Source organism: Penicillium longicatenatum, assembly GCF_028827895.1.
Source record: "Penicillium longicatenatum strain IBT 33135 chromosome Unknown contig_2_segment0_segment0, whole genome shotgun sequence".
Taxonomy (NCBI): Eukaryota; Fungi; Ascomycota; class Eurotiomycetes; order Eurotiales; family Aspergillaceae; genus Penicillium; species Penicillium longicatenatum.
The window spans coordinates 6,334,237-6,357,629 of NW_026643120.1; the positions used below are offsets into that span (position 1 = coordinate 6,334,237).

Genomic DNA, 23,393 nt, shown 5'->3' on the forward strand with positions numbered 1-23,393 from the left:
CCTTGGCAAACAATTTCATGGTAGCGAGCTATGTTTCCAGAGCATTACCCCGCGGGGCCGCGCAGATCGACAGATTGAAGATCCACCGAAGCCAGCTCTTTGCTGCATTCGATTGGTAGTTGTTGGAGATCTCCATATGTCCGTGATTAGATTTAGGTGGACTCAAATCCTGGAGTTCGGCAGTTTGAAAAGGCAGTGCGGTTTCGAAATCCTAGGTGTCTGATAGGTCGGCAGTAACATCGGCAGTCAAATCCCTGTATTGATAAACCTAGATAGGTGTCTCAAAATTGCGTCATATCTCCATTGCAGTTTGCATGACGCGCGGTCATCGGATCAATTATCCCGCGATTCCGCGGTGGCAGGATTGGCGTGTTTGCAGTCTCCATGTACCGATGTTCGTGGCCGACACACCCCGAGAATGTGGGGAACAGACCGGTTCTGCGGGGAAAAACCCTTAGAACCTCGCATGCATCCAGGGCAATCTTTGGGGTAACTACCAGACTATCAACTTCAGATGGTACTTTAGAAGGCCTTGTCTCATCCTCGGATTTCCCACATATTCAACATTCCTGGCAATTGATTCCTCAATCACTTGATTTGAAGTCTTCGATACCAAAAGCCCTACTTTAGCCTTCAATATATCGATCACCTTCCATCATTTCATCATGATACCTGAAAAGCAAATTCCGACCAAGGCATTCGTCGTCGATTCTCCAGGGTCCCCATTTATTTTGCAAGATGTGGTTCTGGACGAAGTTCGGCCTCACGAGCTGTTGATCGAGATGAAGTATACTGGCCTGTGCCATACGGTAAGCCCATGGCCCCAATTCCATGCGGATTCAAGAAAGCTACTAACCTTTTTGAGATAGGATATTGTGGTCCAGAAGGGGGCGATTCCTGTTGGTGAATACCCGGCTGTGCTGGGGCACGAAGGCGCGGGCATTATCCGGCGGGTGGGCAGCGCAGTGAAAGACACATCCCTGGCGGAGGGCGACCAGGTCTTCTTGAGTTTTACCACGTGTAACAAGTGTACACAGTGTGACGAAGGGCGCCATGGATTCTGTCGTCAGTTCACGGCAATTAACTTCGCTGGTGTCAGGGGTATGTCTGCAGCGGATTCACCCATATCATCACCCAGTGGTCAGCCCATCCGAGGTCAATTCTTTGGACAGTCATCGCTGAGCAAGCTAGCCATTGTCGCGGAAACTTCAGTCGTCAAGGTTCCACCTTCCTCTGGTGTCAGTGAGACCGACCTGGCTGTGCTCGCACCTCTGGGCTGTGGATACCTCACTGGAGCGGGTACAGTCTTGAATGTTCTTAAGCCAAAGCCGTCGTCTCGTTTTGTTGTGCTTGGTATGGGAGCCGTTGGGCTGTCTGCAATGATGGCTGCACGGGCCATGGGAGTTGAGAACGTTGTTGCGGTAGATATCGTCGATGCGAAGCTTGAACTAGCCAAGTCTCTTGGTGCGTCGCATACTTTGAACTCGAAGAGTGTTCCCGATCTCGCGGAGGGGTTGCATGGATTTTTCGCCGACGGAGTGGATCATATTATTGACACCACGGGTGTTGTTCCTCTGCTTCAGTCGGCCATCAAGGCGCTGGGTCATGAGGGTGTGCTAGCAATTGTAGGCGTTGCTCCAGGTGGCTCTGCGTTGACCATCGACCCGCTGGATTTTATGATCAATTGCAAGCGGATTGTTGGATCTATTGAAGGATCTGCGAATCCTACTCAGGTAGGTTGACAGACTTTCAACTTCTTTTTCAAGCACGGCTGACCAGATACTCCTTTGTCCAGATCCTCCCTCAACTCATTGATTTATACAAACGGGGCAAATTCCCTGTTGACAAGTTAGCCAAAATTTATAAGGCCGATTCTATTGAAAAGGCATTGGACGACTTGCATTCGGGCAGTGTCATCAAGCCTGTGCTTGACTGGGTCAATGTATGAAATGAGAACATCTTGTTTTCTTGGGGGCTATTGTCTTTTATGGAGTTGGGGACCTTGCAAGGATATTTAAACCTTACTGACTAGCAGAGCGGGTATAGGATGAACCGAAATCAGTCTCACCACTTACATACAATGATTCTTTCTCCATATAAATAATTCAAAAAAGGTTCTACTGGAAAAACAGGCAAAATCCGTCAATAATTTACCGGCTTATACTAAGAGGGGAATGCTCAAGGCAGCACGTTTGCAGCGTAGGTCCCATCGTGCCGGTCGATTCAACCTTGCGAGCCCACGCTCCATACGCCAAGTGTTACTAAAGATCAGCCCCAGGGAGGTCAGAGACGGCGACCACTTCAGGTGGAAGAGAGTGATTTTGGGGTGTGTAGGTGTCTGTATTTCCAATCTGTAACTACTCTGCACTATAAACCCCTGCTAACGAATTGACTAGCTAAATACGGAACGCAGAAGAGAACGCAGAACTGAATAACCCCTAATATAGGCCTGTTTGGGACCGTCTTCCCCCATTATCGTACCTACCTAGTAAGATACCGAGCAAACTTGACAAGCAGAGAAAAATGCCCGTCGACACCAAATGCGAGAAGTGTCGAGCGCCGGAAATAGCGGCCTTTCCACGTAAATGCTCACAAGGTCTCTTTAATGCCAGTGCAACTTGTCCATCCGTTCATAGTAGCTGGCATCCGTTTCACCATCTTCCTTTGGTGTGTCGACAGCCTTCGTACAAAGCCGAATGCATGACCCAATAGCATTGACATTGCGTCCCGCGTCACATTCGTTATCGACTCTATTCATGGCAGAGGGTACACGCTGTAGATTGTTCTACACAGTGGGCGTCGGTGTAGCATCCAAAATTCGAGCATACGACCCGTTTAGTGACCCGGTTTGTTAAGTTATTGCCTGCTGAGATATAAGCCTCTATCACTTACCATATTTATCTTTATCTCTTCCTTTGAAGTAGTATTTATCTCACCTGATACCTTATCCAGATCGTAGCTTACTAACCAATCGCCAGCAGGCTCATGCTCAGGTAATTTGAGTTCAGTATTACGCTTGTTTATCCCCTTGGCAAACAAAACCCTAGCGTAGGGAGGGTCGAATACAAATGTCGTTTCGCCGGTTTTTCGATTTCTCTTTTCTGCGGTGGCCGTAATCTCGTCTATAGCGGTGTACTCGTCTGGGATTGGTATAGTTGCTCTCTCAATTTGATTCTTGATATGCTGAGCGCTGTCACTATCGAAGCGGGTGTCGACAAAGTATAGTTAGTCTCTTCCGGCTGCTGCGACATATGGAGTAGCTGGTGCGACAATCTGGAAGCCAAGTGGTGTTTCGATAAAATTTGGTACGTAGCTGCTATCTCGATATTCCTCCTGGTAGGTTGGGGAGCCGTCGCACGTTTGGAAAGAGCTTAGTATCATACTAATGAGGAGTAAGAAGAGCATAGTGAGTATAATGATAGGTGTCTGTGGATACTTTACTGGGACTTTCACCTTACTCTAAAATATATTTTGAGCGCGAAGTATGCAGTACTGACTAGGAATCGAAAACAATGGGAAGTAGAGTCCTGGTGGGTCATAGAGTAGAGAGAATGAACCTTGGAAATGGGGGCTTTAGAATGGATACTAGGTATAGCCTTAGAGATCACAAAGTGGAGCGTTAGGTGGAGAGCGAAACATTGCGGAGTCAGCTTTATGGAGCGTAGCTAGGGGATGCAGATTAGACTAAGGCCTACCTACAGGCTACGGAGGGCGGAAAATAAATATGTTATAACGCAACCACGGACTACCAACGGAATGCGAAAGGATAAAAATAACGCATCGCGTGCGGTGTTGCTTGAGAATAGATTGCAATATTCAAAATGTTGGAGCCTGGCGAAAAGATAAAACTATCTACAGGGGCGATGTAAAGATAGTCCCATCCGGCATTACGATTACCCATTTTTTCCTGCTGGAAGTATGATATAATCTGTATGGGATCTGTATTGCCAGATCCCTTGTTGAGGGAATGCATAATTGGTATCCCCACTTAGGTAGTCATGCCACTAGTCGGTTTCTATTATTGGAACTATAATACAAAGCTGTATCATATATCCAGTAGGCGGTATAATCTAAGCCCTGGCGCCCATAATGTAGGGTGGGATTATTCTTCTATCACTCCTGCAGCTGACGTAGAAGTTGATACTACGTCGGCTATGTCATGACGGGGCAGTGGGTTCATCGTGGAGAGACCGGCCCCAGGGATCTCCGGATCTCCGGTGAATTGAGTGAAGGATTCAGGGTTCCCGACATAGACCTTGACAAAACCTGCAACGAGTCCAAGGTCAGGAACCAAACCCGACCCGTCAAAACCCGTAGGGGCGGGAAAAAAAGGGGTGAAAAGCGGATCATGTCAAGGTCTATCCTGACGTAAATATTTCTTATAAGATATTATGTAGGCTTGTGAGGTGATCCGAAGGGTCTTGGTAATACTCTACTATATTCCATCATGGGACTGCAGATATCGTGTTGGCTCTGAGAGACCAGCCAACATCCCCTAGCTGCGCTTGCTACACTTTCCCATCAATGGAGATGCAAGTTATACCAATCGAGCTCCCAAAAAAGGCTGGCAGCTAAATGTCTGGTTTTTATGTGTCGAGTGGTGTTATCAATCCAGTTTTCGTCTGGGTCTTTCGTGTGTCCTCGCTAAGTACTCGTGCATAGACACTGCATGATAGATTCGGGTGTGATCTAAGCCAATTTTGTGGTGCATTCAGCCCTCCAATCATACAACTCATACCCCCTGAACGCCCTTGGCTCTTCAAAGCTTCTTGTGATCATGACGCTCGACCGACGCTAACGTCGTTCTAGCATTCTAGCATTCTAGCCACCTGACGGCTCAGGCTTACTGAGCACACAGTGATCACAATCATGATCAACCGCTGACGTATCCCATTGATTAACATAGACAGTAGCACATGGAGAGGAGCACATTGAGACACAGCCCGTGAGGACACAACACGTGAGAGGACAAGTACCAGGCCAATGAAAGCAAGGCTTGCCAGGAAATTTGGCAGTGTTTCTCTCAGGGTCAACTCAGCCTGAAAGCCATCCTCGCACAGATCCACGGTTTGTAACCCCTTGCACTCCGTTCCTTCGTTTCAGGGTATTTCACCTACTTCCTTAGCAGAGGGGTGAGCAAGGATTAACAGATAGAGTCGCCCCTATCCTCCCTTAGTGGCCGGCCATTGCCCCTGCTGAAGCTCTACTGCTCTGAGAATTCTCTTCTCAGTATGGTACCAAGACCCTCTGTTTCAAATGATTCTTGTGTTACATGATCAACATTCTAGAAGCCTGGCAGGCCATATAAGCGTAATACATGATCTGTTTTTCTTCTTTGCTGTGATTTATAACTATATTGAAATAATGCCTAGAAATTGAGTTACAGTAGACGTAAAGTGACCTATATGGGTCTAGCGTGTTTCGAAAGAGGGTTTGAGATAGAATCTCTATGGGTAAGTGGTGAAACTGATTTCGATCCATTCTATAACCTCATATGTAAACGCACAATTATTAGCACGAGACGAGATGAGCATATCGACCAATTACTGCACTTCTACTATCTGCCGCCCTTTGAGCAGTTTCAGCAATCGTTAAAAATGAATAAACATAAAAAATAGAGACGTGGCTCTCATTGGCTGCTAAGCCTATGGCTTAAAGCTCCCTCCGACATGGTGAGCTGCAACTCTAGTCACGTTTGTTCGCGACCTGCATTGCACATAACTATCCATAATAATACACTCTTGCGCAATCTGCGCGATCATTATTTTCTTATTTTCCGCTTATCTATTCTCGCCATGTACAGGTCTAGTAGAACAAGATATTTTGCTTCCCCCGCAGAAATCATGTGACAGCCGTATTTCCCCGCGTTTGTTTGAATCCCAGTCAAGTCACGCAGATAAGGACATGCGTCGACTCCTCCGCCTCACTCGCCCTGTCGGGTTACACAAGCCTTCCCTGCGATTTCAGTCTCCTTCAATCGCACACAAATCTACCATGGCTCTTTCATCTACCCCAGCCAGCGGTCAGACCAGCTGGCACGGCGCGGGAGCCGCGGAATTTGACCTTAGGAGTACTTCCCCCCAAACCCAGCGATATGAATTCTAGAATTGACAATTTGGTTTCCAGGTGATACAATGACAAAGCCCACCCCATCCATGCTCAATGCGATCTGCCAAACAACCCTCCTGGACGACGTCTTCGCCGAGGACCCCACAACCAACGACCTCCACAGCTATGTTGCCGAAAGAACGGGACACGAGGCTGCTCTCCTGGTGCTTTCCGGTACTATGGGAAACCAGGTCGCGATCCGCTCGCATTTAGCTCAACCGCCGCATTCCGTCCTGTGCGACCATCGAGCTCACATAATTTGCTACGAGGCCGGTGGTGTTAGTGCTTGGACTGGAGCCACGGTGCAAACAGTTGTGCCGAAGAATGGCATCCACCTGACTTTGGAGGATATCCAGAAACATGCCGTGCTTGATGATGACATTCACCACTGTCCCACCAAATTGATCAGCTTGGAGAATACACTTGATGGGATGGTTATGCCTTTGACCGAGGCCCGCCGAATTGTCGAATGGGCGCATGCCAATGACATCAAGGTCCATTTGGATGGTGCAAGACTGTGGGAGGCGGTTGTATCTGGTGCTGGAAGTCTATCTGACTACACCAGTCTGTTTGACAGCGTTAGCCTGTGTTTTTCCAAGGGACTGGGTGCGCCGATCGGCAGCATTATTGTTGGTTCGTCAGCTTTCATTAAGAAGGCTCGTTGGTTCCGCAAGTCTATTGGCGGTGGTGCTCGTCAAACGGGTGTGTTTGCGGCTGCTGCCAGGATAGCTCTAGACGAGACGTTTGGAACCGACCCGAATGGCAAGACTGGTCATCTTCTAGCAACCCACGCTAAGGCCAAGCGCGTTGCAGATATGTGGACCGGTCGTGGAGGTAAGCTAGAGAATCCTGTTCACACTAATATGGTATGGCTTGATCTGGAGGCTTCTGGGCTGGGGCCCAATGATCTTGCTGTGATCGGCGAGGAGAAGGGATTAAAGCTATCGGGAGGCCGAGTGGTGATCCATTACCGTAAGTGACTTTCAAGATTCCAAAAGCTTCTATGGAACTTATTTTAACCTGTCGCAGAGGTGTCGGATGAGGCGATTTCGCGCCTGGGGCAAGTCTTTGATATCGCGATGCAGGGAAAGTTTCAACGCAGTGAAGACCAGAGCCAACCCTATGGCAGTAAAAAGTGACGACCGCATAGAGATATAGTATAAATAAAGATACCATGTAGAAAATGCACTGTTCTGAATGTTTTCAGCGCTGGATCAGTATTCCCTTATTTTCTTTCTTGTACGCTCATGTAGAAAACTGAACACTTCGAACTATATGAATCTGCTGTACCGAAATATGTCCCGGTCTAACCCTTCCTTTTCAAGGTTCCCTGCGTACCTGAGGATCTCACGATATCTAAGTTTGGCCCCAATCCCCTTTATCATCTGAGCGCTCAAATTTGCATGACAAGCCCTGCATAACAAACATAACAAATTAACAATCCTCCTTCCCATTAGCGGCTTCCAAATGGGGACAGCCTTGCGGTGATTCTGTCTTATTGGTCGTTGGATATTGTGGCATATCCACTTCCAGGGGCCATATTTCCCGTGCCCCACTGGGGCTTAGGTGCGTAGAGTCTAAAAAAGACAAAAAGCAATAGAGACGATGATCATGGTCCTATTTGAGCTTCTGACTATGCTGCAAAAGGTAAAAGTGTCAGTGGAGCTGCTGGTCAAAGCTGCATTTCCCAAACTATAAGTATAAAGATGCCCCCTCGAATCATGTAAACTAATCCATGTAATATTTTCTTTTACAAACCCCAAATCGTCAACATGGGTCTCGTCACAACACATCTCATCAAAGGCGTCGCTGCAGGCATTGGCCTAGCCTCAGAGGGACTAGCCGCCCGCAAAGCAAAGAGAACGCAAAAAGCTCTTGACGAGGACTCAAATGGGTCAACAACTACAACAAATATTACCATGGAGTCGCGTGAGATTCTAGAGCTTGACAGGCATACAACATCGACATATGACCCAATTTACGAGCTTCCTACTTCAGACAACCACCAAAATACCCCACAGAACCCGCCACCAAACAACGAACCAGTCGATGAAACAGCCCTCGTGACACAATTTGCAAGCCATTATCCGATCCCGGTCGAGCCCAGCCTGTCAGAAGTGGTCCACCGGTTACCGGCCCCAGTCCTCCTCCCACAACGCAGACCTAAGAACCGAGATCGTGGCTTTCTTCGTGCCTATGCACCCGATCTAGCACCATGCGGCATCGACCAGGAAATGTTCATCGAATTCCTCAACACGGCTGAGAAAGGTTGTCGGGCGCACAGGTGGTTGCAGGCTATCAATCTGGCAGCCATTGCAGGGCACGCCGTCCCGTCTTTACTGGCGATTGCAGTGGGAGTTGCCATCCACCAGATTGCGAACTTGTCAATTGCGGCTGATGGTCGCCGAAGGTGAGTGCTGAACCTTGTTATTTCCAGAAATCAGGCTTTTTACTCAATCCTATAGAGCAAATAATTTCTTTAATCAGGCGAATGAAGAATTCTTCAAGCCCCGTGGTCTATATTGCCTTGTCATGACTTGGTATCCTGAGGACCCGGATATCCCAGCCATGTCAATGGATCTTCAGTCCACCATAGCAAAAGCCACCTTCGGAGCTGACTCGACTGTGCTTGGATCAAGCTCACTGGGGAGTTTAGAGCGTAAATTCAAGAGGTCTGATGGAAAGACATTTGGAAATGTGTTCTCAGAAGTTGCGCCGCTGGTCTTTCCTGAGCCGGAAACGCTGGGTAACCAACTTGATCCGGAAGAAAAGTTCTATAAGGTCAAGAAGAAGAGAGATTTTATTCATGGGTACTTGGATAAGAGAGCTCAGGCTACTTTTGTAGGTACTCTTCGATATTCTCACATTGTGATCTTTCTAATTATCTCTTAGGAAGCTGAGAATCCTAATAGTCACCTGAATCAGCGGCCGAAGCCTACCTTTGCTTCGCGCTTTGCTGATCCTAATCATCCTGCGAGTAGTGGCGATCTACTTGCTTTGCTTTCAGGTGGCTATATTAGCAGGAGTGGTCCTGGTGAGAGGAAGGCTGGTGATGACAGTATTATCCGTACCGTCATATCTACAGGTTCCAAGATGTTTGAATCGGTAGGTCTTTTGTTCTTTTCCATTCTGTTCGTATACTTATCCGTGTCACAGAAAGCATTGTATTTGGCGATTGTAAATCTTCCTTCTGAGGATGAAATGAAGCAAGCACGATCGGTGCTGGGTATATAGAATGTTCATTAACATCTACCAGATGGTACCATTTGCACCACCGATTATCCATTTCCCAAGCAACACATATACAAGTATATAGAGAGTTGAATATTTGACACCAGTCGAGATTTGTATTTGCAGTTAAATATACTGACTTGGCGTCCCTTAAAGAGATAAGAACAGACCATAACTTCCGATCGGTTTTGCATTGTATCAGCTTAAGGTTCTCGGTTCACTAAAGCGCCAGAAGAGCTCCGAAAAAGAGACCCAGGATACTAGTAGCTGGAATGATGGGCCCAGAAGCTGCTCCAGCGCTTGCTGACGCTGAGGTGGAGCTAGAGTTGGAGGTTGAGGTTGAGTTTGTGTTGTAGTCATAGCCCACAGTGCCAGTAGAGTTCACACCAGAAACGTAGACTTCTCCATTCCGGGTGTACGCCACACCAGTATCCAGACCATAGGCAGTATCATATGGGAAGGGAGAAGTATAGTTGTAAGTTGGTGCACGGCCTTTGTAAGTGTCGATGACAGACTGCAAGATACCGTTGCCAGATGAACATGTATCATTAGTTGTCGGCACAGGCCAATTAGAACGGTATTTGGAGTAGCCCCAGTCCTCGAGGGGACCAGGGAGCGACTCGTTCAACCAGAGCATATTTGAATTCACTTCCCAGTTCGTGTAGTTGACCTTATCAGCTACCAGCTGGAACAGATTGGCGCCACAGTCCCAGCGACCCAAAGAGGGCAAGCCCCAGTTTGCCTGAACCGAGGCAAGGGTGGAATAATGGGTATAGACAGTGAAATCCTTTGTGCCAATTTTGTCTTTCGGTACCGCACCACCCATCAGAATGCTGAATACACGATTACGTTTATCGTAGATGTCGGCCTCGGGGACATAGTAGGTCTCGGTCTCATCGAATGTCAACAGCAGCAGTGTATTATCCCACAAGTAGGTATTGTTCATCAGGTTGGTCACGAAACCTCGAAGCCAGTGTGAGCCAAACGTGACATTGGTATCATGGGCGTCATTTGTCATGTTTGGTGTGATGAAGGCCCATTGGGGTAGCTGCTTCTTTTCCAAGTCGTCATAGAATGAGGTAAAGTTCTTGATCAGACGCAGAGCTGTGTCATTGCTGGAGATCTGATCGAAGGAAACCAATGGGTTGTGCTTGCGCATGTAGTCATTGGCATAGGTTTCCTGGTTTGAGTAATTGTAGCCCTGGTAACCTGCGTAGGGCATGTGTTCCTGGTATTCTCCCCATGAGATTCCCTTGGGATTTAAAAGATCGGCGATCGTCGAGACATTTAATGGGATATCATGGAAGAGGTCTTTAATCAAACATTAGATTAATGAGCATTCAAGAGACACACGCGGGGTAATGCGGGTGCGCTGCCCCGAGGAAAGTCATATTCACCATTATCCATTCCGTAGTTATCACCACTCACGGCACCCACATAATTAGGCTGAGAGGTATGACCAACGCCGTAGTAGTTGATCAAAGCGATACCCTTGCTTGCAAGCCACTCTTGATCGTCATTCTCGGCTGCAGCCCCAAAGTCCTGGAACGACATCAGTATCTTCGATCAAGGCTGACTAGTTCATACTATCGACTCATACCACGTTCTCCAGCCAGATCTGGTAAAAGCGATCGAAAACTTTTCCCGTCACATTTGACGTCCAGGTTTGAGGCACCGTTGTGGCCCGAGCTTGCTCAATCGCAGCCAAAGCAGGTTCTGTGGTGGTGATGGTCGCTGCGTGACCCAAGGTGGCGACAGCGAGAAAAGCAGCAACGGAAGCCATGGTGAGATTATCACCGTATTGATGGTGCAGCAAAAGAAGAAGAAAGAAGTCGCTTGGCAGGCCAAAGCAGCCACTCCGACTGATTCGCTTTTATAGCAGACTTGGACCAGGCACGTGGTATCGCGTGATCTGTATGTCGATGCAGTCGATGTAACCGAAATTATTCCATGCTGTAGACCGGACTTGACGGGCAAAGTTCGCAGCCAATCAATATATTCAATGGAAGGCACGTTTATTGCTTCGCTCATGGATCCTGATCCCGAGCGGGGTCCCTGTAGGGTCAGTTCATGGCGATTGGCGCGTGGCTTACTAGGCGTCGAGGCTTGACCATTTAAGCCTTGAGCTCCACACCAGGGGCCACTCCCAAAAAGATTATTATATCATCTGTTTCATCTCGAGCTCTCTATGTGAAGTTCGGAAAATATTGACTTTTGAAAAGCTACGAAGAAAAGATAAGTAATAATAAAAAGAATGCCCTGAGGTTCCACAGTTACCGATAAATCCCCTGAGTGCTTATAGGCCGGATTAATGAACTGTGCTTTGATTGAAAGAATGCAGTCAAACGATAAGGTATCTCGTGCTAGGCAGCAATTTTCCTCTGGGCATCGTTCTCCACTAGCCTAGGAAACCGAAGTTGTAGGGCTGACTGGCCCACCTAATGGCAGCCCCGCTCTCGCCCGTAGATGCCCGTCCTCCGTAATGTAAGTTGATTGAATCTTTATTGGCTGAACAGTGATTCCCTAGGGTGACTGCTAATAGGTTGGTGACAGCGAGGTGTTTATTTGTTTTTAACTCGACTTCGGCCTTCATCTTGTGGATATAGGCTTAAAGTCCTAAATTGAGCTTTGAGCTATTTATCAACCACCTGCTAGGTCTGTACTGCAATTTGCTTTTGTGAGTCTAACTTTGAGCGCCCGTATCAAAGCGGCGGATCAAGCATAGATAGCCCGGGTAGAGGAGATATAGGCGTATAGGTAATGGCCAAGGCATTATCACCAACAAGACCTGGCTATGTTTCGACTGGCCGAGCTCTGGACAATTGCCAGGCTCAGAATCATGAGACTATATCTTCATGGAAACATCATGTACCTTGTCGATACTTAGATTTATGTGACATTGCTCACCAAGAATCAAGTACCCCACATGTATCTCCACCCCACAGGAGCTTCCCCAGGCACGTGCCCCTTCTCCGCCCGAGGTTCACATGCAAATGATGCAACTGTCAACTTACGTCTTGATCCTCCCTTTGATCTTCTCTTTCTCTCTATACTTACCACCCCGACAACTGCATGGACTGGGCGCTTTCTCCTTGACCCATGGCCTACATATCCCGTGCACTATAAGCCAATCGGGCTTCAAAATGGCCACCCAGTCAACCCTCCGCCGCCCGGAGGACCCCCTCCTCGCCCTTTACTTACACTATTCTGAACTGTTACGCTCTCGCGTCCGTCGCACCACGAAAACCACCCGTCTAATAGCTACAGTCGCCTTACTTTTGTCCATTATCGGCTCAGGATATGGGGGATTCAAGTGGCTGCGAGAACGCGCAAGAGACCGCGCTCAAGGCCGCCGACTCTTGCGCCGGAACTCGGGAATACGTGGCAAGGATGGCTCTCGTACTATCTACGTGCCCTACAAGGGCTCACGTACTTCGAAGGTCATGATACACCCCACCAAGATGACCACGTTCGACGCCCATCGACGACTCTTCTTAAATCCGCCAGCATCGGCACGGAGCATTGAAGAGGGCTCGGCAAGCCAAATTCCGCCTCCTACAACAAAGCCGGGGCTGAATTTGGCATTCTTGCATCAGTTTCTCAGCTTGGGGAGTATCATGGTTCCCCGGTGGAGTAGCAAGGAGACAGGACTATTGCTGGGTCATGGCCTATTTCTTCTGCTACGAACATATCTCTCCCTTTTGATTGCACGATTGGACGGTGAACTTGTCCGAGATCTGGTCGCTGGCAAGGGGCGACCTTTCATGTGGGGTATTCTCAAGTGGTGTGGCATTGGCACCCTCGCCTCGTATACCAATGCAATGATCAAATTCCTCCAGTCCAAGGTGTCGATCGCCTTCCGGACTCGTCTCACGAGATACATCCACGATCTCTATTTGACTGACAATGACAACTATTACAAGCTGATGAATCTGGACGGAGGTATCGGGCAAGGTCCCGATCAGTTCATCACACAAGATCTCACCCTCTTCTGCTCCGCTGCTGCTTCCCTGTACTCCTCGATGGGAAAGCCTATGGTCGATCTGTTTGTTTTCAATTATCAACTATACCGATCTCTTGGCCCATTGGCTCTGAGCGGAATTCTCGCTGGATACTTCAGCACAGCCATTGTCCTTCGCAAGCTGTCCCCGCCGTTTGGCAAGCTGAAGGCTGTCGAGGGGAAAAAGGAAGGCGATTTCCGTGGCCTGCACTCCCGTCTCCTGGCCAATGCGGAGGAGATCTCATTTTATGGCGGTGCTGATATTGAGAGAGTCTTTTTGGTCAAGAGCTTCAAGGACCTGCAGCGCTGGATGGAAGGTATCTACAGCCTGAAGATCCGCTATAATATGTTGGAAGACATAATTTTGAAATACTCCTGGTCAGCTTTTGGTTATTTGGTCACCTCTTTGCCCATCTTCCTTCCTGCCTGGGGTGGGTCTGGTGGTGCCATGGAAATGATCGACGCACCCGAGGGTATGGGTCGTGAACGGGGTCGCATGAAGGAGTTCATCACCAACAAGCGTCTAATGCTATCCTTGGCGGATGCAGGTGGTCGCATGATGTATAGTATCAAAGATATTTCCGAGCTTGCAGGGTACACTTCACGTGTGTACACCCTCATCTCTACTTTGCACCGCGTCCACGCAAGCGCATATTATCCACCTCGAGGATCATACTCCGAGCTCTATTCTCTCGCCGATGCACAGGGCACCACACATAACGGCTTTGATGGGGTTCGTCTTGAACAAGTCCCTATCGTTGCACCATCTCTTTACCCCATGGGTGGTGACGAGTTGATCGACTCCTTGTCGTTCATTGTTCATTCTGGGGATCATCTTCTTATCTCGGGACCTAATGGCATCGGCAAGTCTGCCATTCCCCGCATTGTAGCGGGCCTTTGGCCCGTTTACCGTGGGCTTGTCAGCCGCCCGCGCGGATTCGGTTTAGATGGTATCATGTTCCTCCCACAGCGGCCCTACTTGAGTGTGGGTACTCTGCGAGACCAGGTCATTTACCCACACACCGAGATCGATATGCGAGAGGCCGGGGAGACTGATGCAAATTTGCAGAAGATCCTTGATGCTGCACACCTAGGCTACCTCCCATCTCGTGAGGGTGGCTGGGATGCCCGAAAGGAGTGGAAGGATGTGTTGAGCGGTGGAGAGAAGCAACGTATGGGTATGGCCCGGCTTTTCTACCATGAGCCACGATACGCCTTCCTCGATGAAGGTACTTCCGCCGTCTCTTCAGATGTAGAGGGTCTATTGTATGAACGTGCCAAGGAGCGCGGTATCACCCTCATTACCATCTCCACTCGTGCATCTCTCAAGAAATACCATACTTTCAACCTGAGCCTTGGTCTCGGAGAGGAAGGTGAGCGCTGGGAGTTTGAGAGAATTGGCACTGAGAAAGAGAAGCTGGGTGTTGAGAAGGAGCTGCAAGAGTTGCGCAAGCGACTCGACAAGGTCGACGAATGGAAACAGCGCCGCGAGGATATTGAGAAGGAGTTGTGTAAAGTTTGGACGGCAAACGAGGGGGAGATTGCACCCCCACCATATCAAGAAGAGGAGCCTGTTTCAGAGGTTCTAGAGGCTGAGCCTACGAATTAAATCAGCACATTGGCTCGTAACACTGACTCGCATCGCATTCATTGCTTTTTTGCTCAATTGAGACCCGCTGCATTTCATCAGATCTAAGAACGTTTATTGGATATAGCATTTGACCTTTTTTTGTGTACTTGAACACTACGCTTATACCCAACAGCTTCTAAGCGCCTTATTCGCCCGCACTCTAGGTGTAAGAAACGAATTTTTGTGAGGCTATTTTAGGCAACATGCGACTCTTATATCTGGTAGTCTTCAAACAGATGCAACGCTAAGTAATAGAGCCCCAGGAAAATATGGACGATGAGCTATCAACTCAATCCCACTTATTTCCTCAATGTACCATCCAAGCAAGATAGACTTCCTTGCTTCCGCTTATTTGTAATCGCAGATTCTAGTTCTATTTACTCCGCCTCGACCCTTTACACACACTCAAGAGCTCTTCTTGGGATCCGCATGACGGAAACGGCGCGTCCGAGTCCGCAGCATCTCTGCTCGCTCCTCAAGAGTCATATTGACTTGGTCTCCAATCGGAATAAGGCATTTCGCCAAATGAATATAGTTCTTGCGCAGCAGATTCACCGTGATGAAGATATAATCCACATTCCGGAACACAAGAGCCCGCTCCTCAGCATAGCGATCTTTCTGCTTGATAAAAGCAGCTGGGTGATCTCTCCAGTGACGACGAGGGTTAAGATGATGCGAAGTATGGTACCCATCATTGAAAGAAAAGCGGTTACTCTGGAGATCCGTCAGTATTTCTTGAAACACATGGAAATAGGATCAATTTCTAACTCACCGGGACATCAATCAAAGTGATACTCGATAGATAATCCGAGTCAGGATCAGCCGGGTCGACAAACGCATGCTGTCCCCAATTTCCAACCATCAAACCAATCCGCATGACGACAAGCGGAAGAATATACACGAAAAGAGTCGCGCGGGCGTTGACGTAGTTGAACAGCAGGTAGATGAAAAGATAGTTGCTCAATTCCCAGAAAGCAACCTTGCACGCATACTTCTTCTGTCCCTTACTCCAGAAGTAGCGAGGCAACTCGGCCCAGATAAAGAAGAAGAATCGACCGACATAGCACGCAAAATCGGCGACACTATCTCTGTCATAGAACATCGTCGTACTCAGATCTTGAGCACCGTTGCCCTCAACATGGTGATGTTTGATATGGTGATAGAAGTACGAGTTCCACGTGTGCCCAAGCAAAGGATCAAGCACATAAGGGAAAAGAGTATCAAAAATCCAATATTGAGGCGCAAGAACGCCACCCATGTGGATATGCTGGTGTTTCATCAGCGTGAACGCACCGCAGTAAAATAACTGCATGGCCCAGTGAAGCACACCACGCCACCAGGAGAAATGGTAGAATAGATAAATGGCGCTAGGGACCAGCGTCGTGAAATACAGAATAAGATGTGTTAGCATGACGACATCTGTCGGGAACCGGACGACGCCTTGAGCCCATTTCAGGTAAGGCTGCAGTACATAGCGGTGCACCGGAGCTGGGAGCTTGTCTCGTAATAATGAGTTATCCCATAGCTGGAAGACGGTTGGATCAAATGTCGAGTGTGAAGCATCGTTCATATCATAGAGCTTTTGTGATAATTTCTCGTGCTCTGATTTTGCTTCGCCTTTTTACTGTAAGCAATTGCCCAGTTTGCGGGCGGTCATGAGCTAACTCACTTAATGAGGCTGGCTCATTGACCAGGGCATCGATCACCAGTCGATCCTGCAGGGTCAACTGGGGATCCGTATAGGTTGTGGGATCCTTGGGATCCATGCCAGGCAGCTGGGCCGTGACTTTAGCGTTTGTTTGGTGTTTACGGAAGAACACGGATAGACACTCACAGTTGATCGAGAGGATTTGGGAGCTCTCGTCGCCTGATGGATGGGATGTAGGTGTTATTTTTAAAGATGGATGGAAATAGAACGGGGACTAGACGTCAACCCCCTAGCAGTATACTGCATTGGGCAACGCGTGGTCTCAGGGGTGGAAAGAGTTTTCCCCTTGGTTAATGTGGGTCTGCGAGCTGATTACTGGGATGAGCTGACTGGCGGCTGGTAACGTTTCAAATATACAAAAAGTAGTTAAAATTTTGGCATTTCACAATAACGGTGATCAACATTTATCATGCATGTTTAAATTCCTGAAGCCATGGGTGTGTTGCAGCATGCATGTTTGTTTTTCATTCGGGGTGGAGACTTACGGTCGGAATGGAAACTTCCCCTAAGTATTCTACCGAGTAAACACTTGGGACTTATACAGAATGGAATCCATTCAAATACCCAGTATTCGTTACCAATCCAATTAGATCGATCTCCACAGCTATTATAAGCATCAAAGTGCCCACCTCGAAGATAGTTACACGCCGCACATCTGGACGAGCTGAGTAAGCGACATTGATCAAATAGAATATGAATACGCCTGTCATGGTAAAAATCTATCCTTTTCGAATCCACGGATCGTTCGATAAAATCAAATGGGTATATGTACCTTAGAATACCCTGACAGCTACACGCTATTGTGGCACCCCGCCTCTTCTGACATGGGAGTGCATTCACTGGCACAAACATTCCTCGGAGATTAAGGTCATACTGTCAGTGCAAACGCCTTCCAGCCTGAATATTACATATATAGAGGTCCATTGATTGATTCAAAGGATGAACGCCTTTGGATAATCAGTGGATTTATTGTATTCTGAATATTTTAAGTGGTCCACTGTTGTAGATCTTAATGTAGTCCAAGACTGCATTTGGACTAGAGCCGTGAAACTTTAAATTTGGATAAGCTAGCATGGCATAGATGAATACACATATGTACACATTCCAGCATATGTTCCTTGGCCTCCGGGAAATGCAGGATCGCTCCCTATTGCACTCGATCCAACCCGGAAGTTATTCCAAGTGAACCCGATCACCGTAACTGTCTGCTTTGGCCAATGAATGTACACTCTATGGGCCATTTATACTCGTGTTTTCGAAAGAATTCAAACGTGGAATCCCCTCTTACAAGTATAACTAAGACCGAGTATGCCGCCTCGGGTTTATTGTACCAAACCTCGGACTCCGCGCGGGCCGGAGTTGCTTTTAAGCGGCACCCATTATAAAAAATATATTGAACCCCGCGCTCGCGTGTATCGCGGTTGAAATCGAACAATTACTTCTCGAGGCTACTAGGTGACAGCATTCGAACCGCCACAATGAGCGTTGCCCAAAATACGCGACTGCCAACTTACTTCATCGGTCATGGTGAGACGGATTGAACCGGGTAGTTTTCATATAAAGTGCTGATATCTTGCCTCAGGCGGTGTTAGTATCATGTTTAAACCCGAGCACGAAGCCGTCCGACAAGGCTTGCGCGAGCTTGGCAAACAAATTAAAGCCCTGAAACCCGAAGCAGTTGTTCTGACCTGTGGCGAGTTTGAAGGTGATAGTGATGCTATCCAAGGTGAACCACGGATTCCGCCTGGCATAATCTAAGCAGGCCCACGTTAATTGGTTCCCTAGTCAACTTCAAAGAGCCAACCAAAGTGTGGCATGACCTTGGGCCTTCGTGGAGAAAGACTTTCCCACATGTGTTTGAGTATGATTATGAGCATAAATCCTCCCGCGCGTTGGCCGAGAAGGTTTTCCAACATCTGCAAGTTCAAGGCGTGAAGGTTGAAAGTACTGAGCGTGATTTGGATCATGGAGTGTGAGTACAAAAGTGTTTCTTGGAACCAGTGGAATCTATATGCTGATCTTTAGCAGATGGGTTCCCTTCAAATTGATGTTCCCAGAGGGCGACGAATTGGACGTCCCAATTTTGCAAATCTCGACATATGCTGGCGACGATCTCAACGCTCACGTCCAGCTTGGAAAGGCACTATCAACTATGTATGAATTCATTACCCTCACAGACACAGAAAGATGGCTAACAGCACATTTAGTCCTGGCCGTATTCTCCTTATAGGCTCTGGTATGCTGTGTCATAATCTCCCGGCTACTCGACAGGGAACTAGCGATACGAGTATTGCTCTCGGTCTGGAAGCTGCTGCTAGAAATGCGCTCGATGCGCCCACTCCCGAAGAAAGAACTGCAAGGTTTTTGGCTTTGCAGAAAAATGCCGACTGGATTGATGCCCATCCTACTCCAGAACACGTTTTGCCATTATATATGACTCTAGGGGCTGGGCATGATCTGGAGGGGTATGAAGTGTGGAACGAAGATAAATGCATTATCGGGCAGTCGTACTATACATTCAGGCTGGGTGCACTTCCAAGAGACTAAGCATCACCAAAAATCAGTATTGAATGTGCCACTCGGATTGCAGCATTAAGAGGCTGGCCAGACTATTGCCGTATGTTCAGACATAACAATACCTCTAAGCCTGATACTTAATTCAATACGGAGAGCCCGATACTACCCTGAGTTCCATCACTCGCCGTAGGTTTGATAGTGGATTCAATGTGTGGAAAGCATGAGTCAGTGCCGCGGAGGCCACCGAAACTCACAGATTACTAAGGGAGCTCCACCCGATAACAGCATGTCCATGCGATAAGCCAACTTTACTCCCCTCTCTCGCTTCACAGAGATTATAATATCCTCTCCCACCCCTCAATATGCCTTTGATGGTTCGTTGAAAATTGACACATGGTGGGTATGCTGTACAGACGAGCTTTATCCCATCCCGCCCGCGGGCTTTTCGCACGAGCTCGGTGGCAAAGCACCAGCTCCATCCCCTCAAACGCGACCACCGAGATCCCTCCACATGCTACCCCCAGACTCACAGCGCTGAAAACCGCGAAGCCCTTCTCCGATTTCCTCACAGATACATTCAACCGCCAACATGACTATCTACGAATCAGCGTCACCGAACGCTGTAATCTCCGGTGCCTATATTGCATGCCCGAAGAAGGAGTGGAGCTCTCTCCTCAAGCACGACTATTGACGTCGCCGGAGATCGTCTACCTGTCGTCCTTGTTCGTCTCCCAGGGCGTCACGAAGATTCGCTTAACCGGTGGCGAGCCTACGGTACGGAAGGACATCGTTCCTCTGATGCAGAGGATCGGCCAGCTGCGGCAGAATGGGCTCCGCGAACTGTGTCTGACCACCAACGGGATATCCTTACATAGGAAACTTGATCCTATGGTTGAAGCCGGTCTCACAGGCGTGAATCTGAGTCTTGACACGCTAGACCCCTTCCAGTTCCAGATCATGACCCGACGCAAGGGATTTGATGCTGTGATGAAAAGTATCGATCGGATTCTGGAAATGAACAAAGTCGGTGCTGGAATTAAGTTGAAAATCAACTGTGTAGTCATGCGCGGGATGAACGATCGCGAAATCCTCCCGTTTGTCGAGCTCGGTCGTGAGAAGCCCATCGAGGTGCGGTTCATCGAATATATGCCGTTTGATGGGAACAAGTGGAATAAAGGAAAGATGTTTCCATACCAAGAAATGCTGGCCGTCATTCGTGAAAAATATCCGTCGTTGGAGAAAGTTGTCGATCACAAAAATGATACCAGCAAGACCTACATGGTCCCTGGCTTTGAAGGGCGTGTCGGCTTTATCACCAGCATGACGCACAACTTTTGTGGGACCTGTAATAGGTTGCGCATCACTGGAGATGGTAATCTGAAAGTCTGCCTCTTTGGGAATGCCGAGGTCTCTTTGCGGGATATCATTCGCAGGGAGAACGACGGACAGCCCATCGATGAAGACGCATTGAAAGAGCTCCGCCTGCTTGAAACAGTGCAGGATGCGGCTCGTCTCAGTGATGAAGGAGGTTTGATTCCCGAGCGGGAACGCGAAATTTTGGATATCATTGGCCTGGCCGTGAAACGCAAGAAGGAAAAGCACGCCGGCATGGGTCGGCTGGAGAATATGAAGAATAGGCCCATGATTCTTATTGGTGGGTAGCGTCCTTGATGAATTGGAATGATTTACGACTTGCATATTTGTCACGGAGCTTGAGATTCATCTCATGTACTTATGATCTCATATTGAGAGCTTGGATTTGCGGAATCCTCTGCTGATAGTTGAAATAGATAGTAAAAAATACCCATGGCCATTTTCCAATTCACGGGCAAAACCAACAAAAGTTCCTTTGCATCTTCTTTCTTCAACGGGACTATCCCAAGCTCGTCTTCTCCATACCGGACGATCTGCCCAAACCCAAGAAACTAAGCAACAAAAAGAAAACAAATCTCCCCGATCTCTCCCCAACATCTCAGACCCCGAACTACCACATCTCACCCCTTCGCAAACCGTACACATGACACAAATCACCTCCAAACCCGAAACAAAACGACTAGCTACCGCCGCATGCCTGGTCACCTTCTCCAACCAAAGGCCATGGGAAATCCTACGAAGGGGCGAAGGCACCCATAAAGGCGATGTATACAGCGTCGCCCGTATTGCAGGCATCATGGCCGCGAAACGAACACCGGACATCGTCCCATTGTGCCATCCTGGAATTGGCATCACGGGTGTAGAGGTTAGTGTGGAGCTTGTTGAACCCAATGCTGCCAGTACACAGGATCATGGCGGTATGCAGATTGTCGCTACGGTTAGCTGTTTTGGACGTACTGGCGTTGAGATGGAGGCCATGACGGCTACTATGGGTGCTGCGTTGACGGTTTATGACATGCTTAAGGCTGTTGATAAGGGGATGATCATTGGGGCTGTGCGGTTGATAGAGAAGCAAGGTGGGAAAAGCGGGCATTGGGTGCGAGAGGAGTGATTGCCCCGTGTGGTTCTATACGAACAGAGTTGATGCGTGTACATATTTGGTCCGATGCTCCGCCCATTTCGGATCCGGATTGTCGGATCCGAGTGGGATACCGGATACAACACATCGACTTGGTTCTCGTATTGGGGGCCTGAATAATTTGAGTCTCAAGCGCTTCGTGTATATAAAAGTGGTTCCCAGAATTCCTATGAATGAAATCACAGCACATCTTTCAAGGTCAACAAGCATCAACATCCAACCTCACAAAATCAACATTTCCATCAGCATAAAAAATGGCTTCCAACAACATCGCAATAATCGGCGCTGGCCTCTCAGGCCTAGCATTGGCTCTATCACTACAAAAACAAGGAATTCCCTGCATCATCTACGAGTCCCGCTCCGCCTCCCTAGACATAGGAGGCACAATTATGCTCTCACCAAACGCCCTCCGGATCCTTGACGCAATAGGCATCTACAAAACCATCAAACCACTCGGCTACTCATTCAAAACCCTCCACTTCTACACCGGAAAACCATTGGATACCTACGACTTCGGCGATAGCGACAAATACGACTACGACGCCCTTCGTATCTACCGGTACGAACTAATTGATGCCCTCGTTAAAGCCGTGCAAGAACGGGGTATAAACATCGAATACGGGAAGAGGTTTACGCATATCCTCTCTGAGACTGATGCGGAAGTTACATGGGCATTCGAGGATGGAACGACCGGCACTGCTTCATGTCTAGTCGGTGCTGATGGGATCCATTCCCGTGTCCGCAAATATCTCTATCCAGAACTCGAGCCGAAATTCACTAATTCCATCGGTGTTACGGCTGCGGTTCCTACATCTCAACTTAAATTGGACGGATACGAGTTGCCATTGACGATAATGAATCCCAAGCATGGAGCCTTTATCATTGCGCCGCAACTTCATGATGGGTCGGAAGTCTTGATTGGGAAACAGAAACGCGCTACAGAACTGGATCGTCAGGGCTGGAACGAACTGCTCGGCAATAAACAGTGGTGTGTTAATTTCCTCCGTGAAGGCGTGGAAGATTTTCCCGTGATCGTACAATCGGCTGTGGAGAAGATACCACTTGACAAGATCAATCTTTGGCCGTTTTATGTTGTGCCTAAGCTTGATACATGGGCTTCGGATAAGTGCCGGGTTGTTATTTTGGGTGATGCTGCTCATGCCATTCCGCCTACGGCTGGTCAGGGTATCAATCAGGCGTTTGAGGATGTGTTTACTTATGCGCTTGTACTGGCCAGGTGTAGTGGTGGAGATCTCAAAGGCGGGTTGAAGAGGTGGCAGGTTGGTCGGCAGGCGAGGGTCGATCGGGTTTTGGAGCTTAATAGGCAAATTGATGCGAGGAGGCTGCCGAAGGATGCCGGTTCGGGGGTTGAGGATTTGGATAGTCAGCCATTTGAATTGAAGTGGCTTTATAGTCCATCGTTTGAGAACATGGTTGAGGGTTGGTTGGAAAATATCTAAGAGGTCTCATGGTCCACTGGTTCTTTTGAACATTTTATTTGTTTCAGTAGTTCGAAAAGACTATCCTGCTTTAAATTCAAACCTCGATCGCTTGAAAAATAAATAACTTTTTCACCTAAAAACTTTCGAAGATGAGATACAAAATAAGAAAGTGTCTCATGATAAGCAACATAATGAATGCATTGATATGCCACAACCAGTGAGAAGGCTGCATTAGTTGGAGTATC

At 48.1% G+C, this 23,393-nt stretch overlaps 10 protein-coding genes across 10 annotated transcripts; 7 read left to right on the forward strand and 3 right to left on the reverse strand.

The window, feature by feature from the left end:
• Positions 1-665: 665 nt before the first annotated feature.
• Positions 666-1,948, forward strand: N7484_004884 (NAD(P)-dependent alcohol dehydrogenase; the record flags this gene model as incomplete). The annotated part of the gene is made up of 3 exons (XM_057115304.1): positions 666-809; positions 870-1,733; positions 1,796-1,948. 3 exons carry the CDS (start codon positions 666-668, stop codon positions 1,946-1,948), a joined length of 1,161 nt encoding a protein of 386 aa, XP_056975444.1.
• Positions 1,949-2,602: 654 nt separating this feature from the next.
• N7484_004885 (uncharacterized protein) lies at positions 2,603-3,405 on the reverse strand (the record flags this gene model as incomplete). The annotated part of the gene is given in 5 exon segments (XM_057115305.1): positions 2,603-2,773; positions 2,790-2,863; positions 2,937-3,183; positions 3,198-3,370; positions 3,384-3,405. 5 exon segments carry the CDS (start codon positions 3,403-3,405, stop codon positions 2,603-2,605), a joined length of 687 nt encoding a protein of 228 aa, XP_056975445.1.
• Positions 3,406-5,994: 2,589 nt separating this feature from the next.
• N7484_004886 (threonine aldolase GLY1) lies at positions 5,995-7,247 on the forward strand (the record flags this gene model as incomplete). The annotated part of the gene is made up of 3 exons (XM_057115306.1): positions 5,995-6,070; positions 6,127-7,080; positions 7,138-7,247. 3 exons carry the CDS (start codon positions 5,995-5,997, stop codon positions 7,245-7,247), a joined length of 1,140 nt encoding a protein of 379 aa, XP_056975446.1.
• Positions 7,248-7,880: 633 nt separating this feature from the next.
• On the forward strand, positions 7,881-9,342 carry N7484_004887 (uncharacterized protein; the record flags this gene model as incomplete). Its single annotated transcript, XM_057115307.1, has 4 exons — positions 7,881-8,518; positions 8,574-8,949; positions 9,001-9,213; positions 9,265-9,342. The coding sequence occupies 4 exons, from the start codon at positions 7,881-7,883 to the stop codon at positions 9,340-9,342; spliced, it is 1,305 nt and encodes a 434-aa protein (XP_056975447.1).
• Positions 9,343-9,559: 217 nt separating this feature from the next.
• On the reverse strand, positions 9,560-11,122 carry N7484_004888 (phosphoesterase-domain-containing protein; the record flags this gene model as incomplete). The annotated part of the gene is made up of 3 exons (XM_057115308.1): positions 9,560-10,650; positions 10,737-10,881; positions 10,940-11,122. The coding sequence occupies 3 exons, from the start codon at positions 11,120-11,122 to the stop codon at positions 9,560-9,562; spliced, it is 1,419 nt and encodes a 472-aa protein (XP_056975448.1).
• A 1,360-nt stretch (positions 11,123-12,482) lies between these two features.
• On the forward strand, positions 12,483-14,948 carry pxa1 (putative peroxisomal ABC transporter (PXA1); the record flags this gene model as incomplete). Its single annotated transcript, XM_057115309.1, has 1 exon — positions 12,483-14,948. One exon carries the CDS (start codon positions 12,483-12,485, stop codon positions 14,946-14,948), a length of 2,466 nt encoding a protein of 821 aa, XP_056975449.1.
• Positions 14,949-15,374: 426 nt separating this feature from the next.
• On the reverse strand, positions 15,375-16,735 carry N7484_004890 (fatty acid desaturase; the record flags this gene model as incomplete). Its single annotated transcript, XM_057115310.1, has 3 exons — positions 15,375-15,683; positions 15,742-16,586; positions 16,639-16,735. The coding sequence occupies 3 exons, from the start codon at positions 16,733-16,735 to the stop codon at positions 15,375-15,377; spliced, it is 1,251 nt and encodes a 416-aa protein (XP_056975450.1).
• Positions 16,736-18,155: 1,420 nt separating this feature from the next.
• Positions 18,156-19,224, forward strand: N7484_004891 (DODA-type extradiol aromatic ring-opening family dioxygenase; the record flags this gene model as incomplete). Its single annotated transcript, XM_057115311.1, has 5 exons — positions 18,156-18,204; positions 18,260-18,403; positions 18,463-18,649; positions 18,706-18,831; positions 18,885-19,224. 5 exons carry the CDS (start codon positions 18,156-18,158, stop codon positions 19,222-19,224), a joined length of 846 nt encoding a protein of 281 aa, XP_056975451.1.
• A 363-nt stretch (positions 19,225-19,587) lies between these two features.
• N7484_004892 (molybdopterin cofactor biosynthetic protein) lies at positions 19,588-21,679 on the forward strand (the record flags this gene model as incomplete). Its single annotated transcript, XM_057115312.1, has 2 exons — positions 19,588-20,848; positions 20,985-21,679. 2 exons carry the CDS (start codon positions 19,588-19,590, stop codon positions 21,677-21,679), a joined length of 1,956 nt encoding a protein of 651 aa, XP_056975452.1.
• A 281-nt stretch (positions 21,680-21,960) lies between these two features.
• Positions 21,961-23,166, forward strand: N7484_004893 (FAD-dependent oxidoreductase; the record flags this gene model as incomplete). Its single annotated transcript, XM_057115313.1, has 1 exon — positions 21,961-23,166. The coding sequence occupies one exon, from the start codon at positions 21,961-21,963 to the stop codon at positions 23,164-23,166; it is 1,206 nt and encodes a 401-aa protein (XP_056975453.1).
• Positions 23,167-23,393: the final 227 nt, after the last annotated feature.